The 19,112-nt window shown below is 46.9% G+C and overlaps 2 protein-coding genes across 2 annotated transcripts in view; both read right to left on the bottom strand.

Moving 5' to 3' along the window:
- Positions 1-1,897: 1,897 nt before the first annotated feature.
- LOC131186048 (uncharacterized) lies at positions 1,898-7,089 on the bottom strand. Its single transcript, XM_058159255.1, has 2 exons — positions 6,137-7,089; positions 1,898-5,940 (listed from the first exon to the last, which is right to left on the bottom strand). Exons 1-2 carry the CDS (start codon positions 7,087-7,089, stop codon positions 5,859-5,861), a joined length of 1,035 nt encoding a protein of 344 aa, XP_058015238.1. The 3' UTR covers positions 1,898-5,858.
- GPR107 (G protein-coupled receptor 107) overlaps positions 7,020-19,112 on the bottom strand; it is a 33,129-nt gene continuing 21,036 nt past the window's right edge. The window contains exons 13-18 of the mRNA XM_058159254.1: positions 17,755-17,885; positions 16,934-16,977; positions 12,797-12,846; positions 11,591-11,674; positions 10,406-10,527; positions 7,020-7,593 (exon numbers count right to left, since the gene is read on the bottom strand). Of these exons, the coding sequence (XP_058015237.1) occupies positions 7,497-7,593; positions 10,406-10,527; positions 11,591-11,674; positions 12,797-12,846; positions 16,934-16,977; positions 17,755-17,885 (528 nt within the window). The 3' untranslated portion in view covers positions 7,020-7,496. The remainder of the gene's footprint in view (positions 7,594-10,405; positions 10,528-11,590; positions 11,675-12,796; positions 12,847-16,933; positions 16,978-17,754; positions 17,886-19,112) is intronic.

Genomic DNA, 19,112 nt, shown 5'->3' with positions numbered 1-19,112 from the left:
AGCCTCGTTACTTCCAGAACTTAACATTTCGCTTCCCATCCAAGAAGCTTCTTGGGTTCCTATAAATCTTTCCGTTCTCCACCAGTCAGAACTGAAGAAGCTCCTTGGATGAGAAGCGAAAGGCCTTCCGGGGGAGGGGGGGAACACTGGCCCTGTTCTTGGATTGCTGCCGCAGGAAACGGCTCATCCCATGGTTTTATTTTCAATTAATAAGCCAGTCAAAAGCTTTCCCAGCGGGTTCTCTCCCGCCAGGTATGACTTAAGGCTCGTTCTCCACCTTTTGAGTTTCTTGTAAAGGGAAATCAAATCGATAAAAATCGATCAAATCGCAGGAAGGAGCGCCTGCTTGGGGAACGCTGCCAGGGAGCGAAGACTTTTTGCGCTGTTAAAAGCACGGGGATAGGGTGAAGGCTGTGTGAACTTAGTTGTGGGTTCTTCACAGACTCCCTGCTGTTTCTTTGATCTCAAAGAGAATTCGGGAGGGAGCAGTTACCGGATTTTTGTTTTATATTTTTCCCTGCTGGAGAGGTATGAGCAGCCAGGAGACTTGTGGACTTCAACTCCCAGAGTTCCTCAGCCAGCTTTGCCTAGTTTACAGAGTCAGCCTCTTGCCCCCAACAATCTTGGTCCTCATTTTACCGACCTCGGAAGGATGGAAGGCTCAGACAACCTTGAGATTCGAACTGACAAATTGCAGGCAGCCGGCAGACAGCAGCAGCAGCAGCTTGGGAGACTGCACAGCGAGAGAGAAATGAGGCATTTATTCCCAAAGAGTAAAGGTCCCCCCCCCCGCTTTTTTTTTTTTGCCAACCGACAGAGCTTCAAATAGCCACCCAAAAAATCCATGGGGTTGAGAGATCAGAGCAAAGCAAGGGCAGCCCTCTTCAAACATGCTCCACATTGGCAGCGAGGCAATCTTCCAGGGACATCCTAACGCCTCGAAAATCTTTTCTCAGGTTTTATCAACGAACAGGTGAGCTTTTTTAAAGCCGCTTTCGTCTTAAAAAGAACTCCCGACGGCCGTTAAAACTCTTCCAGTGGGTCTTCTGGGCTCCGTGAAATGGCAAAAGGGGGCAGAGATTTGGCTCCAGATGGTCAGCAGCCCGACAATCATCTGAAAATGCCTGGCTCTCGTCAATCTTTTTTTTGAATAACCCAAAATACCAGAAAGGGTATATTTCTGCCTAGGACTGTGAGGCCAAACCTATGGCACGCGGGCCGGAAGCGGCACCCAGAGCCATCTCTCCAGGCACGCCAGCCGTCACCCTTTGCTCTTCCGGGTTCCAGCTGGTCTTCACCCATGGAGAGCGCCGGAAACCGGAAGACCAGGTGACCAGCACATGCTTAGCTTCCTGGCATACAAACATGCACCTGACAACTGTTCTTCCGGTTTCCGGCCCTCCCACCCGTGCACGCCGGGGAGGTGCTCTTCCGGTTTCCAGCACTCTCGCACGTGCACGCCGGGGAAGTGCTCTTCCGGTTTCCAGCACTCCTGCGTGTGCACGCCGGAGAGGTGCTCTTCCAGTTTCCTGGACTCTCGTGCATGCACACTGGGGAGGTGCTCTTCTGGTTTCCTGGACTCTCGTGCGTGCACGCCGGGGAAATGCTCTTCCAGTTTCTGGCCCTCCCACGCGTGCGTGCTAAGGAGCTGCTCTTCCGGTTTCCAGCACTCTTGCGCGTGCACGCCGGGGAGGTGCTCTTCCGGTTTCCAGCACTCTCGCGCGTGCGCACCGGGGAGGTGCTCTTCCAGTTTCCTGGACTCTCATGCATGCATGCGCCCTCCCATTTTGGCTCCCGGTGCCAAAAAGGTTCGCCAATCCTGGCCTAGGAAGAAAAGAGAAACCAGACCCACAGACTTCCCCACCTCCAGCAAAAGAAGAAATTCAAGTATCAGACACGCTTCGTTATGAATTCTTTAATTTATACACCTGATCCACAGCAGGGAAATCACATTATATAGAGAGAAATTAAAACCCTCAATTATGGTATCAGCCCCTATCACAGAAATACTGTTATTTTATTTTATTTTATTTTATTTTAAAAAAACAAAATTAAAAAAGGACCAAACCGCCCCCACCCCCCACCCCGAGTTCCTAAATGAAATTTCCCCATTAAAAAAGCCCCAAATGTACTTTCTTTTTTGTGTGTTTTTTTCTTTAAAAAGAAACTGGGAGGTTTTGAGGTTTTAAAAGAGCGTATCGCGTTTTACCCTTCCCTCCCTTGGAGTGAAATGGAGAAGAGGAAGAGAAATAATAAACTTTTATTCCCCGATTAAACCAAGAAGTTTTTCCTAGGACTGAACTGATCCCGCTTGCTGTTTAAAAGTTTTCATTGGATTAAAACTTTTAAGGTGCGAGAACGCAAATCTTCAGGAATGGACTAGAAAAATGCTTGAAAAACCCACTGGGAGAAGGAGAAATAATAACAATAATAATAATATAATAATAAAAATATCGCAAAGGTGGTACTGTATATGAAACCCGCTGTGGGAAGAAAACTTGAAAAATGGGGAGGAAAAATTATCTCCGTTTTAAGGAGTATCGCTTCAAATCCCTCCAAGCGGACTTCAACTCCCAGAATTCCACCCATCTTTCAGCATGGCTGGCTGGGGAATTCTGGGAGTTGAAATCCATCCATTGTAAAACCACCAAAGTTGATAAAACATTGCTCTGTTCAGCTGTCTCAAGCAATCCCCCAAATAAATCAAAACTTTGAAAAGCCCCGGAACCTGCCTTGTTCCAGCGAGGAAAGGATTAGGAGAGGCCGATGGGTTTTAGGTAATACCCACAAGTCCCTGTTTCTGGAATTTTGGACCTGTGAAGGCTGTTTTTTGCCAGTTTCCAAAACGAATGAATGCCCAAATGGAAGAAAAAGAAGAAAAAAGAAAAATAGCAACAGCCATTACACACAGCCCTCTGGCTGTTCTTGGCAGGGGACAGGAAAGTTGCTGACTTAGTTTAAGGCATTGCACGCTCAATGGAGAATAACGCTCTCCCCTCCCTCTTCCCGGCTTCCATCATCTCAGTTTTGACCTGCTTAGGGGAAAGCAAAAAAAAAAAGGGGTGGGTGGGAGAGATAGAGCGAGCAGCGTTTTCCATTCCCTTAACCAGGTTGCATCGTGAAAATGCTGCAGTGCACCAAACCTCTATTGCAGGCACATTGTCCCCTGGAAGGTTGGTGATATTGGGGGAATAGAAGGGCCGAGAGGGAGCAGGCAGGTATCGTGGCAACTTTTTCAGGGGGTGGGGATGGGGGCAGAGGATATAAGGGGCAACAGCTGGAGAGCCGTTACCGTTCAGGGGGTTCCCAGAGTCCCGCTGGAAGGACGGGTGCGCATTTATTCACATTTATTCAAAACTCCTAAGCAGGGAGTTTGATATTCTCCAAGCAAACCGTTTGGGGACTACTCGGCCTGCAAAGACATTTTCTCCCCACCCTTCTCCCCCCCACAAAAATTTTTTGCACTAATAGAGGGTTAACAGGGTGTCTGAAACCTACTTGGGTGCACCCAGTGCAGAAGGAAGCCGAATCTGGGGCTTGGCTAGTGGAAGGGAAATTCACCCCTTGTGGGCAATGGCACCAAGATCCAGTTCAAAATCGGACCAAGGCGTGGGGATTTCCTTTAGCTTTTACGCCTGATGGTATATTCACTGCCTATAACACTTCTCGGGATGGGCTAGGTGAGCCACTCAGCCAGGGGAGGGCATCTTGCAGATTTACAGTTACACAAAGGAGAAGGCTGATTCTCGCGCTCGCACCCGACTGTCGCAATCGTTTGAGGCGTCCGATCGGTCCCCAGACTACATTACCAAATGCCGGTTTCAGCCACAGCCCAAGAGAGAAAGGAGAAGAAACTAGGAGAAGGATCAGCAGTGGAGATAAATAAGAAGGGCTAGCCATAGAGCTTAAGCAAGAAAATTTAGCTTTAGAGTTTAACAAGAAGAGTTAGCCAGAGAGTTTAACAAAAGAAAAGCTCAGCTATAGAGCTTCGAAGACTTAGTCATAGAGTTTTAACTAGGAGGAGGTTTAGCTGTAGAGCTTAACAAGAAGGGTTAGTCATAGAGCTGAACAAGGAGAAAAATTAGCTACAGAGCTTAAGAAGTAAACTTAGCCACATGATTTAACAAGGAAAGTTAGTTTTAGTGCTTAACAAAAGAGGATTAGCTGCAGAGTTTGAGGAGAATGGTTAGCTATAGAATGTAAACAAGAAAAGTTAGCCATAGAGTTTAACAAGAAGGCTTAGCTATAGAGCTTAAAAAGAAAATTTAGCTACAGAGTTTAACAAGAAGCGTTAGCTAGAGAGTTTAACAAGGGAAAAGCTCAGCTATAAAGCTTCGAAGACTTAGTCATAGAGTTTAACAAGGAGGAGGCTTAGCTATAGAGCTTAACAAGAAGGGTTAGTCACAGATCTGAACAAGGAGAAAAATTAAGTTATACAGCTTAAGAAGTAAACTTAGCCACACGATTTAACAAGGAAAGTTAGCTATAGTGCTTAACAAAAGAGGATTAGCTGCAGAGTTTAAGGAGAAGGCTTAGCTATAGAGCTTAAGAAAAGTTAGCCATAGAGCTTAACAAGAAAATTTAACACAGAGAAGGGATTGGCAATAGAGCGTAATGGGTTAAAACAATAAAGCTTAACAAGAAGGGTTAGCAATATCCTTCTCTAAGGCTGGACCCTAGATCTCTGGGATAGATAGAGAGTCAGCAGTAGATTCACAGGGTAGCTGGGATCAGAAAAGATGCAAAGATTACAAACTCGGGTCTACTCTCTTGCCAAGAGCTGTTAAAAGCACTCATCTCCTCTAGAGAGAAAAACGGCTCTCTAAACTTGGGGTAGCTTCTCCGAATCTTCTGAGACCTCCAAACGGTTGCACTTGCAGTATCTAGGTTTGGGGGAACCAGCCATCCAAAATCTCTAGCTGTGGGCTGCCGGAGCCATCAACTGAAGCGCCCCTTACCGCAAAAGGAGAACACAACACAACACCTTCAGATTTTTGCAATCTTGAGCAGCTCTGCTTAATTTAACAGAAGACGCAACCAGGGCCCTTCCCAAACGCCTAGTCAGCTTATCTTAAGCAATGAGTTTATTTCAAGTGAGCAAGCCCACAGTGGTTAAGATTCACCCCAAAGCAGGGGTCTCCAATCTTGGCAACTTTAAGCCTGGAGGACTTCAACTTCCAGAATACCCCAGCCAGCAAAGCTGCCCCGAAGTATGGCTAACGGTGACAGCCCGGTTCACACAGCAAACCAAGGCAGCCAAGGCAGTCGGCTTGGGCTTAACCAGGATGGCTTTTAAACCATGATTGGTGGCTCAGCATGATAGGCAAACACAGGCCTTTTATCGAATTATACAGTGCTGTCGGGGAGGGCAGGAGGAAATAGGAACGGGGAGGTTTTGTTTTTTTAAAAAAATCAACTTTTCCTAAGATGTCAGGTCACTCACGAATCTGGGGTGACCAGTTGACCGGGTTGTAATTGCTTCAGTTGTTGTGTTGACTAGCCATGCTACAGGAAGAGTAGAACCTAATTTTGTAAACCGAAGCCAGTGGCAAGGGCCCTTCCACCCAGGAATTTTTCCCAGGAATATGTGCTGGGAACTGAGCGTCCAAAATATACAACAGTTTTACGGAGCATAAAGAGCGGAATTTCCAAGATTGGTAAATTATGCAGGCTTGTTTTAAAGAGTTTTATGATGCCATTTTCTTCCCACGGATTACAAACCCTTCTCTGTTTTGTAACAAAAAGAAATGGAAGGAAAAATAACAATAATTTACTATTTAAACTCTCGCGCCATTGCATACATTCCCACCACCGGAGTGAAAGTGTTCCACCCAGACTACGGAAACTGACGGAAGCGATCATTTCAAAAATAGAAAAACAGCTTCCGATTCGGCGGGACGAGAACCGGAATGCCTCCCTCGCCCTCCGCTCCAATGAAAGCTGAAAGAAGGGAAGGGAAAAGGAAAAGGAAAAGGAAAAAAAAAAACCCAAGGGGGAAATGATTAAACGCAGCAAGGGGCATCCATGCCAACCACCAAAGAACACCCACAAAAGCTTTCCGTTCACCTCCCAAGCAGTTCACCCTATTTTTTTACATTCTGGAAAGAAGCGCGGATTGATACACTCCTATGCACACCTCTCCAATTGTGTTTCAAAGCCGCCGCTTCCCCGTCCGGAAGTCCAACGGAGCTCGCGTTCCGAATAACCGCCAGAGATATTGTGGGGTGGGGCGGGGAGAAGAGGGAGAATGGAGATGGAGAGGAGAGAGAGAAAGAGGGAGACAGGGACATGGAGAGGGAGAGGGAGGGAAGGAGAGGAAGAAGGAAAGAAAGGGAGAGGGAGAGAGAGGACGGAGATGGAGAGAGAAAGAAAGAAAGAAAGAAAGAAAGAAAGAAAGAAAGAAAGAAAGAAAGAAAGAAAGAAAGAAAGAAAGAAAGAAAGAAGGAAGGAAGGAAGGAAGGAAGGAAGGGACAGAGAGGGACAGGGGGAAGGAGAGGAAGAAGGAAAGAAAGGGAAAGGATGGAGAGAGGAGAGAGAAAGAGGGGGAGGGCGAGAGAGGGAGACAGGGACATGGAGAGGGAGGGAGGGAGGGAAAGGGAGGGAGGGAAGGAGAGGAAGAAGGAAAGAAAGGGAGAGGGAGGGAGAGAGGAAAAAAGAGGGATGGAGAGGGAGAAGGATAGAAAGGGAGAGGATGGAGATGGAGAGAGGAGAGAGGAGGTGGTAGTGGGAGGGAGAGAGAGGGAGATAGGGACACAGAGAGGGAGGGGGGGAAGGAGGGGGTGATGGAGGGAGAAAGAAAGGGAGAGGGAGGGAGGGGATGGAGAGGGAGAGAGGAGGGAGGGAGGGAGAGGCAAAGAGAGGGAGACAGGGAGGTGGAGAAGGAGGGAGGGAAGGAGAGGGTGAGCGAGGGAGAGGAAGAAAGAAGGAAAGAAAGAAAGGGAGAGGAAGAGAGGAGGACGGAAGGAGAGGGTGAGGGAGGGTGGGAGAGGGGGAAGGAAAGAAAGGGAGAGGGAGAGAGAGGGAGGGAGGGAGGGGGAGTAAAAAAACGTTTCCTAAAAAAAAAATATAAAAGAAAGCCGCCACCATCATCCTCCGTCCTTTAACCCCTTCCTCTTAGGCACCAGAAGAAATCCTTAATCCTTAAGACAGAGGAACAAAACCGCCTTTCGAATTCTCTTTTCCTGGATGTATTTTTATCCTTCTCGCCACCCACCACCGCCCAAGCCCGACGTGTGTGTAGGGGGTGTGTGTGTGCGCGCGTGTATTTCTTTTTACACTGGGAAGGTTGTCTCTTTGCTTCTGTGCCACCGAGGGAGGGAAGGAAAAGATCAATAAATTACAGTTCTCTCTGCAAAAAGTGCTTCCTTGTCCTTAGTGGGGGAGGGGGGAAGGAGGAGGAGGAGGAAGGGAGGGAGGGAGAAGAAGGAGAGAGGAGAAGTGTGTGTTGAGGAGGAAAGGAGAGGAGGAGGAGGAGGAGGAGGAGGAGGCCAAGTCCATCACGCGGCGCTTTCTCTCTCGCCGTGGGGCTCGGCTGAGCCGTTGGCCGTTTTCTTGACTTTCTTCATCCCCTCCATGACACCCGATGTGGTCACCCTGGGAAGGAAGGGCAATAAATAAATAAATATATGTTTTGTTTTATTTTATTCAGGGACAAGGGGGGATATTTCTGTCCTACTCTGAGCTCAGTAGGGGCTGGTCAAAGGAGCAGAGGGGGCGTTATTTGCAGGAGGGAGGGGAACGGGGGGGGGGCGAGGGGGGGGGCTTGGCAAGACCAAAGCAGACTGCACAGAAATCTCAGCAGAGGTGTGAGCTGTGGCTGCATGAGGGGAGAGAAGAGAAGAGGGAGGAAGGGGTTCTGTCTGATGAAGGAGAAGGAAAATAGAATAGAAATAGAAGAAGAAGAGGAAGTGGAATAGAATAGAATAGAATAGAATAGAATAGAATAGAATAGAATAGAATAGAATAGAATAGAATAGAATAGAGAATGGAATGGAATGGAATGGAGTAGAGAATAGAATAGAATAGAATAGAATAGAGAATATGGGATGGGATGGGATGGGATGGGATGGGATGGGATAGAATAGAATAGAATAGAATAGAATAGAATAGAATAGAATAGAATAGAATAGAATAGAATAGAATAGAATAGAATAACAGAGTTGGAAGGGACCTTGGAGGTCTTCTAGTCCAACCCTCTGCTTAGGCAGGAAACCCTACACCTCTTCAGACAAGTGGTTATCCAGTCTCCTCTTAAAAACTTCCAGTGTTGGAGCATTCACAACTTCTGGAGACAACTTCTTCCACTGGTTAATTGTTCTAACTGTCAGGAAATTTCTCCTTAGTTCTAACTTGTTTCTCTCCTTGATGAGTTTCCACCCATTACTTCTTGTCCTGCCTTCTGGTGCTTTGGAGAATAGCTTGACTCCCTCTTCTTTGGGGCAGCCCCTGAGATATTGGAAGACGGCTATCCTGTCTCCCCTAGTTCTTCTTTCCATTAAACTAGACCTACCTAGTTCCTGCAATCATTCTTCCTATGTTTTAGCCTCCAATCACCCCCTAATCCTCTTTGTTGCTCTTCTCTGCACTCTTTCTAGAGTCTCAGCATCTTTTGTTTTTACATCGTGGCGACCAGAACTGGGCCAGGGTATTCAAAACTTTCTTCCTCAGCATTTCAGCCGTACTGCCACAATTCACGTCTCCTTGGCTATAAAGCATTCAAGGGTGGGTTACCACCGCTCTGAATAAAATAATATAAATAAAATAATCCCAGCAATGCCAGTGACACCCCTAGTCTCCCTCTTTCTTAGACATGCCTACTTCCCTCAACTGTTCTTCGTAATATTCAGCCTCAAATATCCTTTTTTCATCTTCGTAGCTCTTCTCTGGATTCTCTTGAACATCTCCAAGAAAAGTCTTACAGAGATATTTCTCGGGGTTGGCCATTTCGTTTGGCTTCCTGCCCTAAACAGGAGACTGTGCTGCCTCGACCCTCATTTGCAACTCTGATATAAATAATCAGTCATTTGTCTGCCTGCCAAAACATTTAAAAAAAACCCCACAGCCTGCGCTGTTTTAAGGCGGTACCTGTATTCAAAGGGGGAAAAATATGCCACTGAGATCTTTCAAATGGACAGGAAATGTAAATACCCCCCACCCCCGACAACTGCATTATAAGCTCCCAATGATAATGCTTTTGGTGTGGTTGCTTTTAAATATCACTCCCCCCCCCCACCCCCCTGGTTTCTGGAGGAAAGGAACGATCGGCTAGGGAAGGGTGAGTCCAACACAGAAATCCTTGAATTTCCACCTTCCTTTTAAGAGCTGGAGGGTTTTATTCTCCCAATAGGCAAATTAAGCCCGAGTTCACAGCACCCAGTTTACCTATATTTTAAAAATGATTTAATCAACCGGTTGGCTCAGCCACATGGTCTTGGAGAGCTTGTGTAAGGGCGGGAAGACTGGGAAGTCGAACCAAAGAGCTGTCCACTCCCATCACCCATCTCCTTCCATTTATGACTGTATGACTGTAACTTTGTTGCTGGCAATCCTTATGATTTATATTGATATGTTGACCATCAATTGTGTTGTAAATGTTATACCTTGATGAACGTATCTTTTCTTTTATGTACACTGAGAGCTTATGCACCAAGACAAATTCCTTGTGTGTCCAATCACACTTGGCCAATAAAAAAATTCTATTCTATTCTATTCTATTCTATTCTATTCCATTCCATTCCATTCCATTCCATTCCATATTCCCTTCCCTTCCTTTCCCTTCCCTGTTCTGTATTCTTTTCCTTCCTCCACCTCTTCTTCCTTCCTTCCTTCCTTCCTTCCTTCCTTCCTTCCTTCCTTCCTTCCTTCCTTCCTTCCTTCCTTCCTTCCTTCCTTCCTTTCTCTTTCCTTCCTTCCTTCCTTTCCTCCTTCCTTCCTTCTCTCCTCTCCTCTCCTCTCTTCTAGGATTCTTGATGAAGGTATCTTTTCTTTTATGTACACTGAGAGCTTATGCACCAAGACAAATTCCTTGTGTGTCCAATCACACTTGGCCAATAAAAAATTCTATTCTATTCTATTCTATTCTATTCTATTCTATTCTATTCTATTCTATTCTATTCTATTCTATCCTATCTCATTTGACGGATTAAATCTACCTGCCTCTCGTGCAAAGCGTTATGTTCACTAACAAGCAGAGGTGGAATTCAGCCAGTTCGCTTCTACTACAGGGAACTGTACTAGAAGACCTCCAAAGCCTCCCCCAATTCTGTAATTCTGTCGATCAACCAGCTTTTTCAGGCACGGTACGGATTGATGACCCCTACCTGCCCAGGTAAGACCTCCCAGGCGCAGGCGCCTTGCTCCAACCGCCCAAGGATAGGGAGGACTATCCCAAAGGGCTCTGACTTACACAGATTCCATGTCTAAACTGTCGTCTTCCTGAGAAAGCTGCAGGTAAGGGTTGTCGGAGGCCGGCCTGAACTTATAGCCCGTGAGGACAAAGAAGACCAAAGTCGCCATTTCGTGCAGCAGCTGCAAACAACAGAAAGAGAAGGAAACGATTGAGCCGGGAGAAATTCTGCGGTCAATAGGAGGTAGTCCTCAACTTATTTATAGGGACCGTTCAAAGTTACGACAGTCCTGAAAAGAGTTAGCTTGCGACCGTTTTTCTCAGTTGCGACCTTTGATGAACCGGTGATCGAAATCCAGAGGCTTGGCAACTGGTTCATACTTATGACCATTGCGGTTGTTCCCAAGGTCAGGAATCTCCTTTTGGGACCTTTCGACAAGCAACAATACACTGCAAAGGCTGGGTGGAAAATGTTTTTGTCTAGTTTTATTTTTCCTTTCAGATTTTTTTATTTTAAACCTTTCGAATAAAAGAAAAAATTGAGAAGGCTCACAGAAACAGCTCACAAATTCTAAACTGGGATCAATCAGCAGAAGCAGAACTAAGTCTATTTAATGAGCCTCGGCGCTCTTGATGGTTTTTCCCCCCAAATTTTTTTTTTGCAGGCTGGAAAAAAACCCGTCTTCCTGGGCAATCGAGCGAGCCTTCCTCTTTCTCTGACCTTCCCTCCGTTTCTCGATCAAAATGAGATTGTCTCTGTTGCGAGTCAGCAAGCGTTCAACGAAACGTGCCTTCATCGTTCAACTTCTACAATTTCAGGGACTTTTGCCGGAAACCATCCAGCGTCCTTGAAGGCTTGAAGACAAACCCTCGGAGCTCAAAGGAGTTTGCAGAAGAGGCCAATTTGCAGCAGTACGTAACAAACCTCACCTTTTTCTGGCACCATAGACCAGTTTCAAAAGAAAAATTGTCTTCCACAGACAATCTTCAGGATCTGACCTTCTAAAGAGCAGTCAGGGTTGATCTCCTCTAGGACTGACCGGTTGGATGGCCTTGCAGTCCAAGGGACTCGCAGGAGTCTTCTCCAGCACCAGAGTTCAAAGGCCTCAATTCTTTGGCGCTCAGCCTTCCTTATGGTCCAACATTCACAGCCACCATTGCAACTGGGAAAATCGTGGCCTTGACTATACACACATAAATAGTGCCCTCCTTCGAGGAAAAGGGTCTGGGGGAAGGGGCTCCTACCTGGTAAAGCCACTTCCACTGGAATGGAACAGCGATCTTGATGAGGATGGCGATGATGCGGGTGAAGTAAATATAACAGACGATCTGGAGGGAAGGAACAGGTTAGTTACTTCCAGAACAGGAGATCTGTTCTCAGACAGTGATACATGACAGGACAGGGTCTGGTTCCCACCAGAGAATCTGAGTCGATAACCTAAGAATTATCCTGTCCCAAAGGTGGGTCCATCTCAAATCCCAGCTGTTGAGAAGTAAGGCCATGGGCCCTTCTTCCATCATTCCTCGCCTGTTCCCAGAAGGATGGGTCCCAGATTCCACAGACCAGCCATTCCTTCTGAGATAGTGAAAGGACGCTTCTCCTTGCCGTGCCAAACGGAAGGGAAGATGTCACACACACACACGTACACGTGAACTTCTGCAGGAGGACCGCTTTGGGGAAGGTCATCCTTCAACCTGGTGCTCCTCAACTTTACCAACTTTCAGGTAGGTGGACTTCAACAAAGAATAGAGTCGAGCCGAATTGAATAGGAATAAGAACAGAGTTGAGTCGAAATAGGAGTGGAGTGGAGTAAGGTAGGGTCGGGTCGGGTCGGACAATGGACAGGATCAGGATTAGGATTAAGAATGGAATGGAATGGAATGGAGAATGGAGTGGAGTGGAATGGAATAGACTAGACTGGACTGGACTGGACTGGAATAGAATAGAATAAGGAATGGAATGGAATGGAAAAGAATAAGGGATAGAATAGAATAGAATAGAATAGAATAGAATAAGAATAAGAATAAGAATAAGAATAAGAATAAGAATAAGAATAAGAATTGGAATAGAATAGTTCACCCATCTGAAGGTTATCAAGGTAACGAAACACTGTCTCAGTCTATCGGGGACCCCAATTCTGAAGCTGCTTCCTTTTGGGGAGGGGCAATAAGCAAATATGGGGATCACTGTAAGCATTAAAGCATGAATCTTCTGCAGCCCCTGGAAGGGCAACCTGCAAAGGGTCACACACCATTTTGGGGATACACTAGTAGAGAGCTGGATTAGGACGAGGGGTTTTGTCTTCCCAGCAGCAGGCAAGGGGCTGAGGAACGCCGGCTGGGGAATTCTGGGAGAAAACGATGGTTTTCCATTTAAAGAGGAATTCTTTTTTCAAAAAAGGGGACCCCCTCCCCTCCACTTCCTACCCCCCCCTCCAAATAACTCCTTACCATGACATAATAGTGTCTGAAGAGCTTCAATTTTGCTAAGTTGATGGCAGCTGCTGGAAAAAATGCGCAAATAAAGGAAATTAAGAGGCAGACAAGGATTAGCTACACTGTTACCCTGTTTCCCCGAAAATAAGACCCAACCGGAAAATAAGGCCTAGCGTGATTTTTCAGGATGCTCGTAATAGAAGCCCTACCCCCAAAATAAGCCCCAGTTAAGATTGTCAGCCAGATGGATGCATTTAGTACCGTATTTCCCCCAAAATAAGACCTAACCAGAAAATAAGACCCTAACGCGTCTTTTGGAGCAGAAATTAATGTAGGACCCTGTCTTATTTTTGGGGGAAACACGGTAACAGATGGGCACTGAAGAAAGACAAGGCCAAGGGACATTGGGGTGGGTAAAACTTTTCTGCCTCTGCACCCAGGGATGACGGTCTTAGCTGCCTCGGTTTACCTCGCCTCTCAACTTGAAATTCAAGGCTTTGATGTGCATCTATAAATAAATCTTGGTTTCTCTCCCAGGTTTCAGAGAGCTGGAAGAACAGACCTCGGGGCTCACGTTTTACCGATTTCCTTCCTCCCGAGAAATCCACACCTGGGTAGTTTCAAGGGCGAAAGTGGCGGAGTCTCCAGGACTCGGCCAGGTGACGGGAGGCAGCCGGCATCTCTCAGCCATCAAGGTCAAGAAGCCGCCAGAAAAAGCAAAGGAAAAGTCCAGTCTTATTGCCTCGAAGCAAAGGAAGGTTGGCCAAACTGGAAGGATTTCCTTGGGCTTGAGCTTCCTTTGCTCAAATTCTCAGAAAGGGACGTACTAACTTTTCCCTAGTTTGAAGACCGTCGCTCGGACGGTCGTAAACCCGCAGAGGTAGTCCTCGACTTGCGGCCACAACAGAGAGCAACATTTCCGTGGTTAAGCAAGAAAGTTGCTCGACGAGTTGCGCCCCGCTGGACGGCTCTTTGGCCACCGTCGTTAAGCGAATTGACTCGGCTTCCCCGTTGACTCGGCTTGGCAGAAGGTCACAAAAGGGGATCACGTCACACACACACACACACCAGGGACACTGCAACCGTCGTAAGTACATGCCAGTTGCCAAGCATCTGAATTCTGATCACGTGAACATGATGTAGCTGCAACGGTCGTAAGTGTGATAAACAGTCATAAGTCATCCGTTTCAGTGCCGTTGTAGCTGCGGTCACTAAACAAATGGTTATAAGTCGAGGGCTACCTGTATGCCTTAGGCCAGTGATGGCTAACCTTTTTGCCATCGTGTGCTGGGAAAGGGGGGGGGGTCACACACGTGCGTGCCCACACCCATAATTCTATGCTCCCCCCCGCTCCTGGCAGGCAATGGACCAGTAGGCCTGTTTTTCTCTCTCATCTGGCTCCAGAGCCTTTCTTGGAGTCTGGGGAGGGCGAAAACAGCCTTCCCCACCCCTCCGGAGGTCCGCCAGATGCCAGAAATGGCCCGTTTCCCAACTTCCGGTAGGACCAAAAGTTGGCAAATGGGCCGTTTTCGGCCTCCGGCTCTGGAGCCAGGTGAGAGAGAAAAACGGGCCTTCCCCACCCCACCCCCGAGGCCCTCCGGAGGCAGGAAACAGCCTGCTTCCCTACTTCAGAAGGCCCAAAAATTAGGCGGCTGGCGGCCACATGCACACCGTAACTGAGCTCGTGTGCCCACTGATATGGCTATGTGCGCCATCTGTGGCACGTGTGTGCCATACATTCGCCATCACAGCCTTAGGCCAACTGGGTGTTTTTAGGAATTGTAATCCAGCAGCTTTGAACAATTGCTACAAAGAGCGGCCGGCTCTGTGGAGTTGCATGTAAGAGTCTTAATTACCTGCAATTAATACAGAATGATGATTATAGCCAAGGAGGCATCTGCAGAACCAGGAACTGGAGAAAACTGTCTTATCCCTCCCCAGCTGAAGCTAAACTGAATCAAAATAGGATTTAGATTTCAGTGAGATGCCCACTAAGATGGCACTGCAGGGCTGTTTCAAAAGATTGATCAACCAGCTGAAGGATGTTGGTCTTAGTCATTCAATAAATGAGAGGAAGGGAGGGAGAAGGGATGGATGGATGGATGAAAGAAAGAAGGGAGGGAGAAGAGATGAAAGGAATGAAGGAAAGAAAGAAAAGAAAGAAAGAAAGAAAGAAAGAAAGAAAGAAAGAAAGGAAGGAAGGAAGGAAGGAAGGAAGGAAGGAAGGAAGGAAGGAAGGAAGGAAGGAAGAAAGGGAAAAGGGATGAATGGATGGATGAAAGAAAGAAAGGAGGGAGGGAGGGAGGGAGAAGAGATGGAAGGAAGGAAGGAAGGAAGGAAAGGAAGGAAGGAAGGAAGAAAGAAAGGGAAAGGGATGGATGGATGGATGGATGAAAGGAAGAAAGGAGGGAGGGAGAAGAGATGGATGAAAGGAAGGAAGGAAAGAAAGAAAGAAAAAAAGAAAGAAAGAAAGAAAGAAAGAAAGAAAGAAAGAAAGAAAGAAAGAAAGGGAGAAGGGATGGATGGATGGATGAAAGAAAGAAGGGAGGGAGAAAAGGTGGATGAAAGGAAGGAAAGAAACAATTAGTGAAGAAGGGAGGATGGATCAGGGAAAAAAGGAGGGAAAGGAAGGAAAGAGAGATTAGGAAGGGAGGGAGAAAGAGAAAGGAGGGCAAGAATATCGCAAAGAAGGAAAGGAAGGAAGAACAGAAAACGAGAAAGAAAAAAGAGAGACGGACGGAAGGAAGGAAGGAAGGGAGGGAGGGAAGGGAAAATTGAGGAAGAAAAATGGGGAAGGAAGGACTACATCTTCTCTCCCTTTCAGATTTCCAGCCCCTTTGCTTTGCCCTTCAGAGCCCTCCGGCCTTTGCTGCTGTTGGAGAAAAGGGCAGGCGGGCTACTCTTCCTCCCAATGGAGATTTAAGCTGTGAGTCCTCCAGAGGGGAGTAGGGGGAAGCTGCACTTTTGCAATTAGCCGGCCGGGTTTCTCCTTCTCCTTCTCGACAGCCGATCAATTCCTATTGCACTGACCCAAGACAGGGAATTTTCCTCTCTCTGCTCTGCAAATTGAAGCCAGGGGCGGAGGAGAGGAAGGAGATGAGAAGAGGAGAAGAGAAAGGGGGGGGGAAAGGAATCACGCTGCCCATTTATGACACACAAAATCTAATTTTCATCCGTGATTTATTTTGGGAACCTTAACGGCCTGTGATTCAGGCGGAAATTAAGCAGGGAGACAAGCGAGAGGGGTTCCTGCCCAGGACTGCCTGGCTGCCTGGCTGGCTCCCTTTTGCCCGAGTGCCCCCGATTTATGAGACAAATCAGCACAAAGCCGGTGTGTGTGTGATGAGGGGGGAGAGGAGTGTTTAAAGAGGGGGAGGAGGAGAGGAGGAAAGTGACTCTCCTCCCTTTTCCAGGGGATCCAGCAAAGAAAAAGATGTGCCAGGCGTTACAAGAGCCGGCCTTCCAGGCCCACGGGAGAGGCACCAAGAGGAATCCCACCCCCGTGGGCCAGTCTCAGGAGGCAGGGACACAGACTCAGGCCCTGATCCATCCTCTTTCAGAGCTTTTCTCCCTATCCTCTCTCTTGGCTTTCTTGCTGGCTGAGCTGGGAGAGAATATAGTATCTATTCTCCTCCTACATCCCCAGGTTAAATATCTGCAAAGGGAGGGATGGAAAAGGGGAGGGAGGGAGGGAGGGAAGGAGGAAGGAAGGAAGGAAGGAAGAAGAGGCAGGGAAGGAGAAGTGAAGGGGAAAGAAGAAAAGAGGGAGGGAAGGAAGGAAGGAAGGAAGAAGAGGGAGGGAGGGAAGGAAGGACAGAAGGAAGGAGAGGTGAAGTGGATACCTGCTGACTTTTGGGGTGCCTTGGAGCCTACGTTAATAAAGCAATTCAAATATTTGGCTTCTCACAAGAGGCCTTGGCTCACTCAAGATGACGAGGGATCCACTCCAGAGCCAAAAAAAAAAAAGTTAGGTGGACTGTAACTCATGGATCAGGAATGGGTCAATATTTTTTACCAATCGAGAAAAAAAAAAACATGTTCAATACTGGCAGGAAGGAGGTTGGTTGGAACCTCCGGTCTGCAGAAATCTGGTGGAACCCCAAGAATACCTGAACACCCCCCGCCCCCCAGAATTGGGGCTCAATCACTTGCCTTTCCCATCAGTGGCAGAAGCTTCCTGTAAGTGTCGGATCAACCTAGGACAGAGAACGATCGGTGAATTAATGAGAGATCACTAGGCAAGATCCTTCAAGCCTAGAAAGAAAAGAGGGCAGATCTACTTAGAAGGCACCTCCAGCTCTCTTTGGGGTTTAATCAAGACGGGACATACCGTATTTTTTGGAATATAAGAAGGTGAAAATCTGGGTGCGTCTTATACTCCGAATGTAGCCCATGCAGCTTCTCAAACGGAGGTTTCAGAGGCTGAAAAAAGCTTCAGGAAAAAAAGCCTCCAAACAGAGCTTCAGAAAAGAAGCCTCCAAACAGAGCTTCAGAAAAAAAATCCCCCAAACAGAGCTTCAGAAAAAAAATCCCCCAAACAGAGCTTCAGAAAAAAAGCCTCCAAACAGAGATTCAGAAAAAAAAGCCTCCAAACAGAGATTCAGAAAAAAAAGCCTCCAGTTTCAGAAAAGAAGCCACCAAACAGAGCTTCAGAAAAAAAGCCTCCAAACAGAGCTTCAGAAAAGAAAGTAGCCCCCAAACAGAGCTTCAGAGGCTTTTTTTCTGAAGCTGTTTGGAGGCTTTCAGAGGCAGAAAAAAAAAAAAAAAAGCAAGGCACAGAGTTCACAACCAAGGAACCTGTTGCTAAAATTCACCTCTGGGAACAGCCGATTGGGGGGTATTCAGGGAGGCCAATCCACCCGGCAATCAGCTTTTTTTCTTATTTTCCTCCCGAAAAACTAAGGTCCGTCTTATACTCCGAAAAATACGATTAATAAATATATCTTGGCAGGCCTTCCTTCCTGCAAACTCACCATACAACGGGGAAGAGGATCGCCCCGCAACAGAGGAGATCTACCAAGAAAAGGATCTCTCGCCACAGCCCGTATTCTGCCATGCCTTCTTCGGTGGATTCCATGATGATAAAGGCCACGTTCGCCAAGACCTGGGGAAAAGGGGACAACGGTGCGAATGTGACCACCCGCACCCCAACGGCCCACTTCTGCTTGACGGCAGGCCGGAAGCAACATCGGGTAAGTTTCTAGGACTGTTCGATAGATGGGACTTGAAATCATTTTATCCCGGCGCTTATCCCCAGACACAAATCCTCCGTGGATTTTACACTTGGGTCTAAGACACGCGCACACCGTTATGGACTTACAACCCGTAATTGGGATGGGAACCTCCATCGCTAAGGGATTCGGTCGTTAAAATGAGTCGTGCCTGGTTTTATGACTTTTTTTTTTTTTTGGCAGCGGCTGTTGTTAAGCCAATCGCTGTAGTCACTAAGCAAATGAATTTGGCTTCCCCCTAGCGACTCTGCTGGAAGCCATATTCACTTAACAGCCGTGTCCCTATAACATAACAACAACTAGAATAGAATAACAGAGTTGGAAGGGACCTTGGGGGTCTTCTAGTCCAACCCCCTGCTTAGGCAAGAAACCCTACACCACTTCAGACAAATGGTTATCCAACCTCTTCTTAAAATCTTCCAGTGTTGGAGCATTCTGGAGGCAAGTTGTTCCACTGGTTAATTGTTCTAACTATCACGAAATTTCTCCTTAGTTCTAAGTTGCTTCTCTCCTTGATTAGTTTCTACCCATTGCTTCTTGTCCTGCCTTCAGGGGCTTTGGAGAATAGCTTGACTCCCTCTTTTTTGTGGCAGCCCCTGAGATATTGGAAGGCTGCTATCACCATGGCAAGAAAGATTGTAGAAACTCCTACCCTCAAAACGATAGAGCACTGCACACCAGAACAACGAGACACAAGGACAGTTTTTCCCCCCGAAGGCCATCACTCTGCTAAACAAATAATTCCCTCAACACTGTCAAACTATTCACTAAATCTGCCCTACTGTTAATCTCATCGTTCCCATCACCCATCTCCTTCCACTTATGACTGTAACTTTGTTGCTGGTAATCCTTATGATTTATATTGAGATCGTTTCCTGATTGCTTATTTATACCCTATGACTATCATTAAGTGTTGTGCCTTGTGATTCTTGATGAATGTATCTTTTCTTTTATGTACTCTTGAGAGTGTATGCACCAAAGACAAATTCCTTGTGTGTCCAATCACATTTGGCCAATAAAAAAAAATCTATTCTATTCTATTCTATTCTACAAATGGAGCAAAAACTCACTTAACTGTCTTGCTGAGCGATGAAAATTTG

This window comes from Ahaetulla prasina, chromosome 16 (assembly GCF_028640845.1).
Source record: "Ahaetulla prasina isolate Xishuangbanna chromosome 16, ASM2864084v1, whole genome shotgun sequence".
Taxonomy (NCBI): Eukaryota; Metazoa; Chordata; class Lepidosauria; order Squamata; family Colubridae; genus Ahaetulla; species Ahaetulla prasina.
This window is presented reverse-complemented; position numbering and strand designations above follow the sequence as displayed.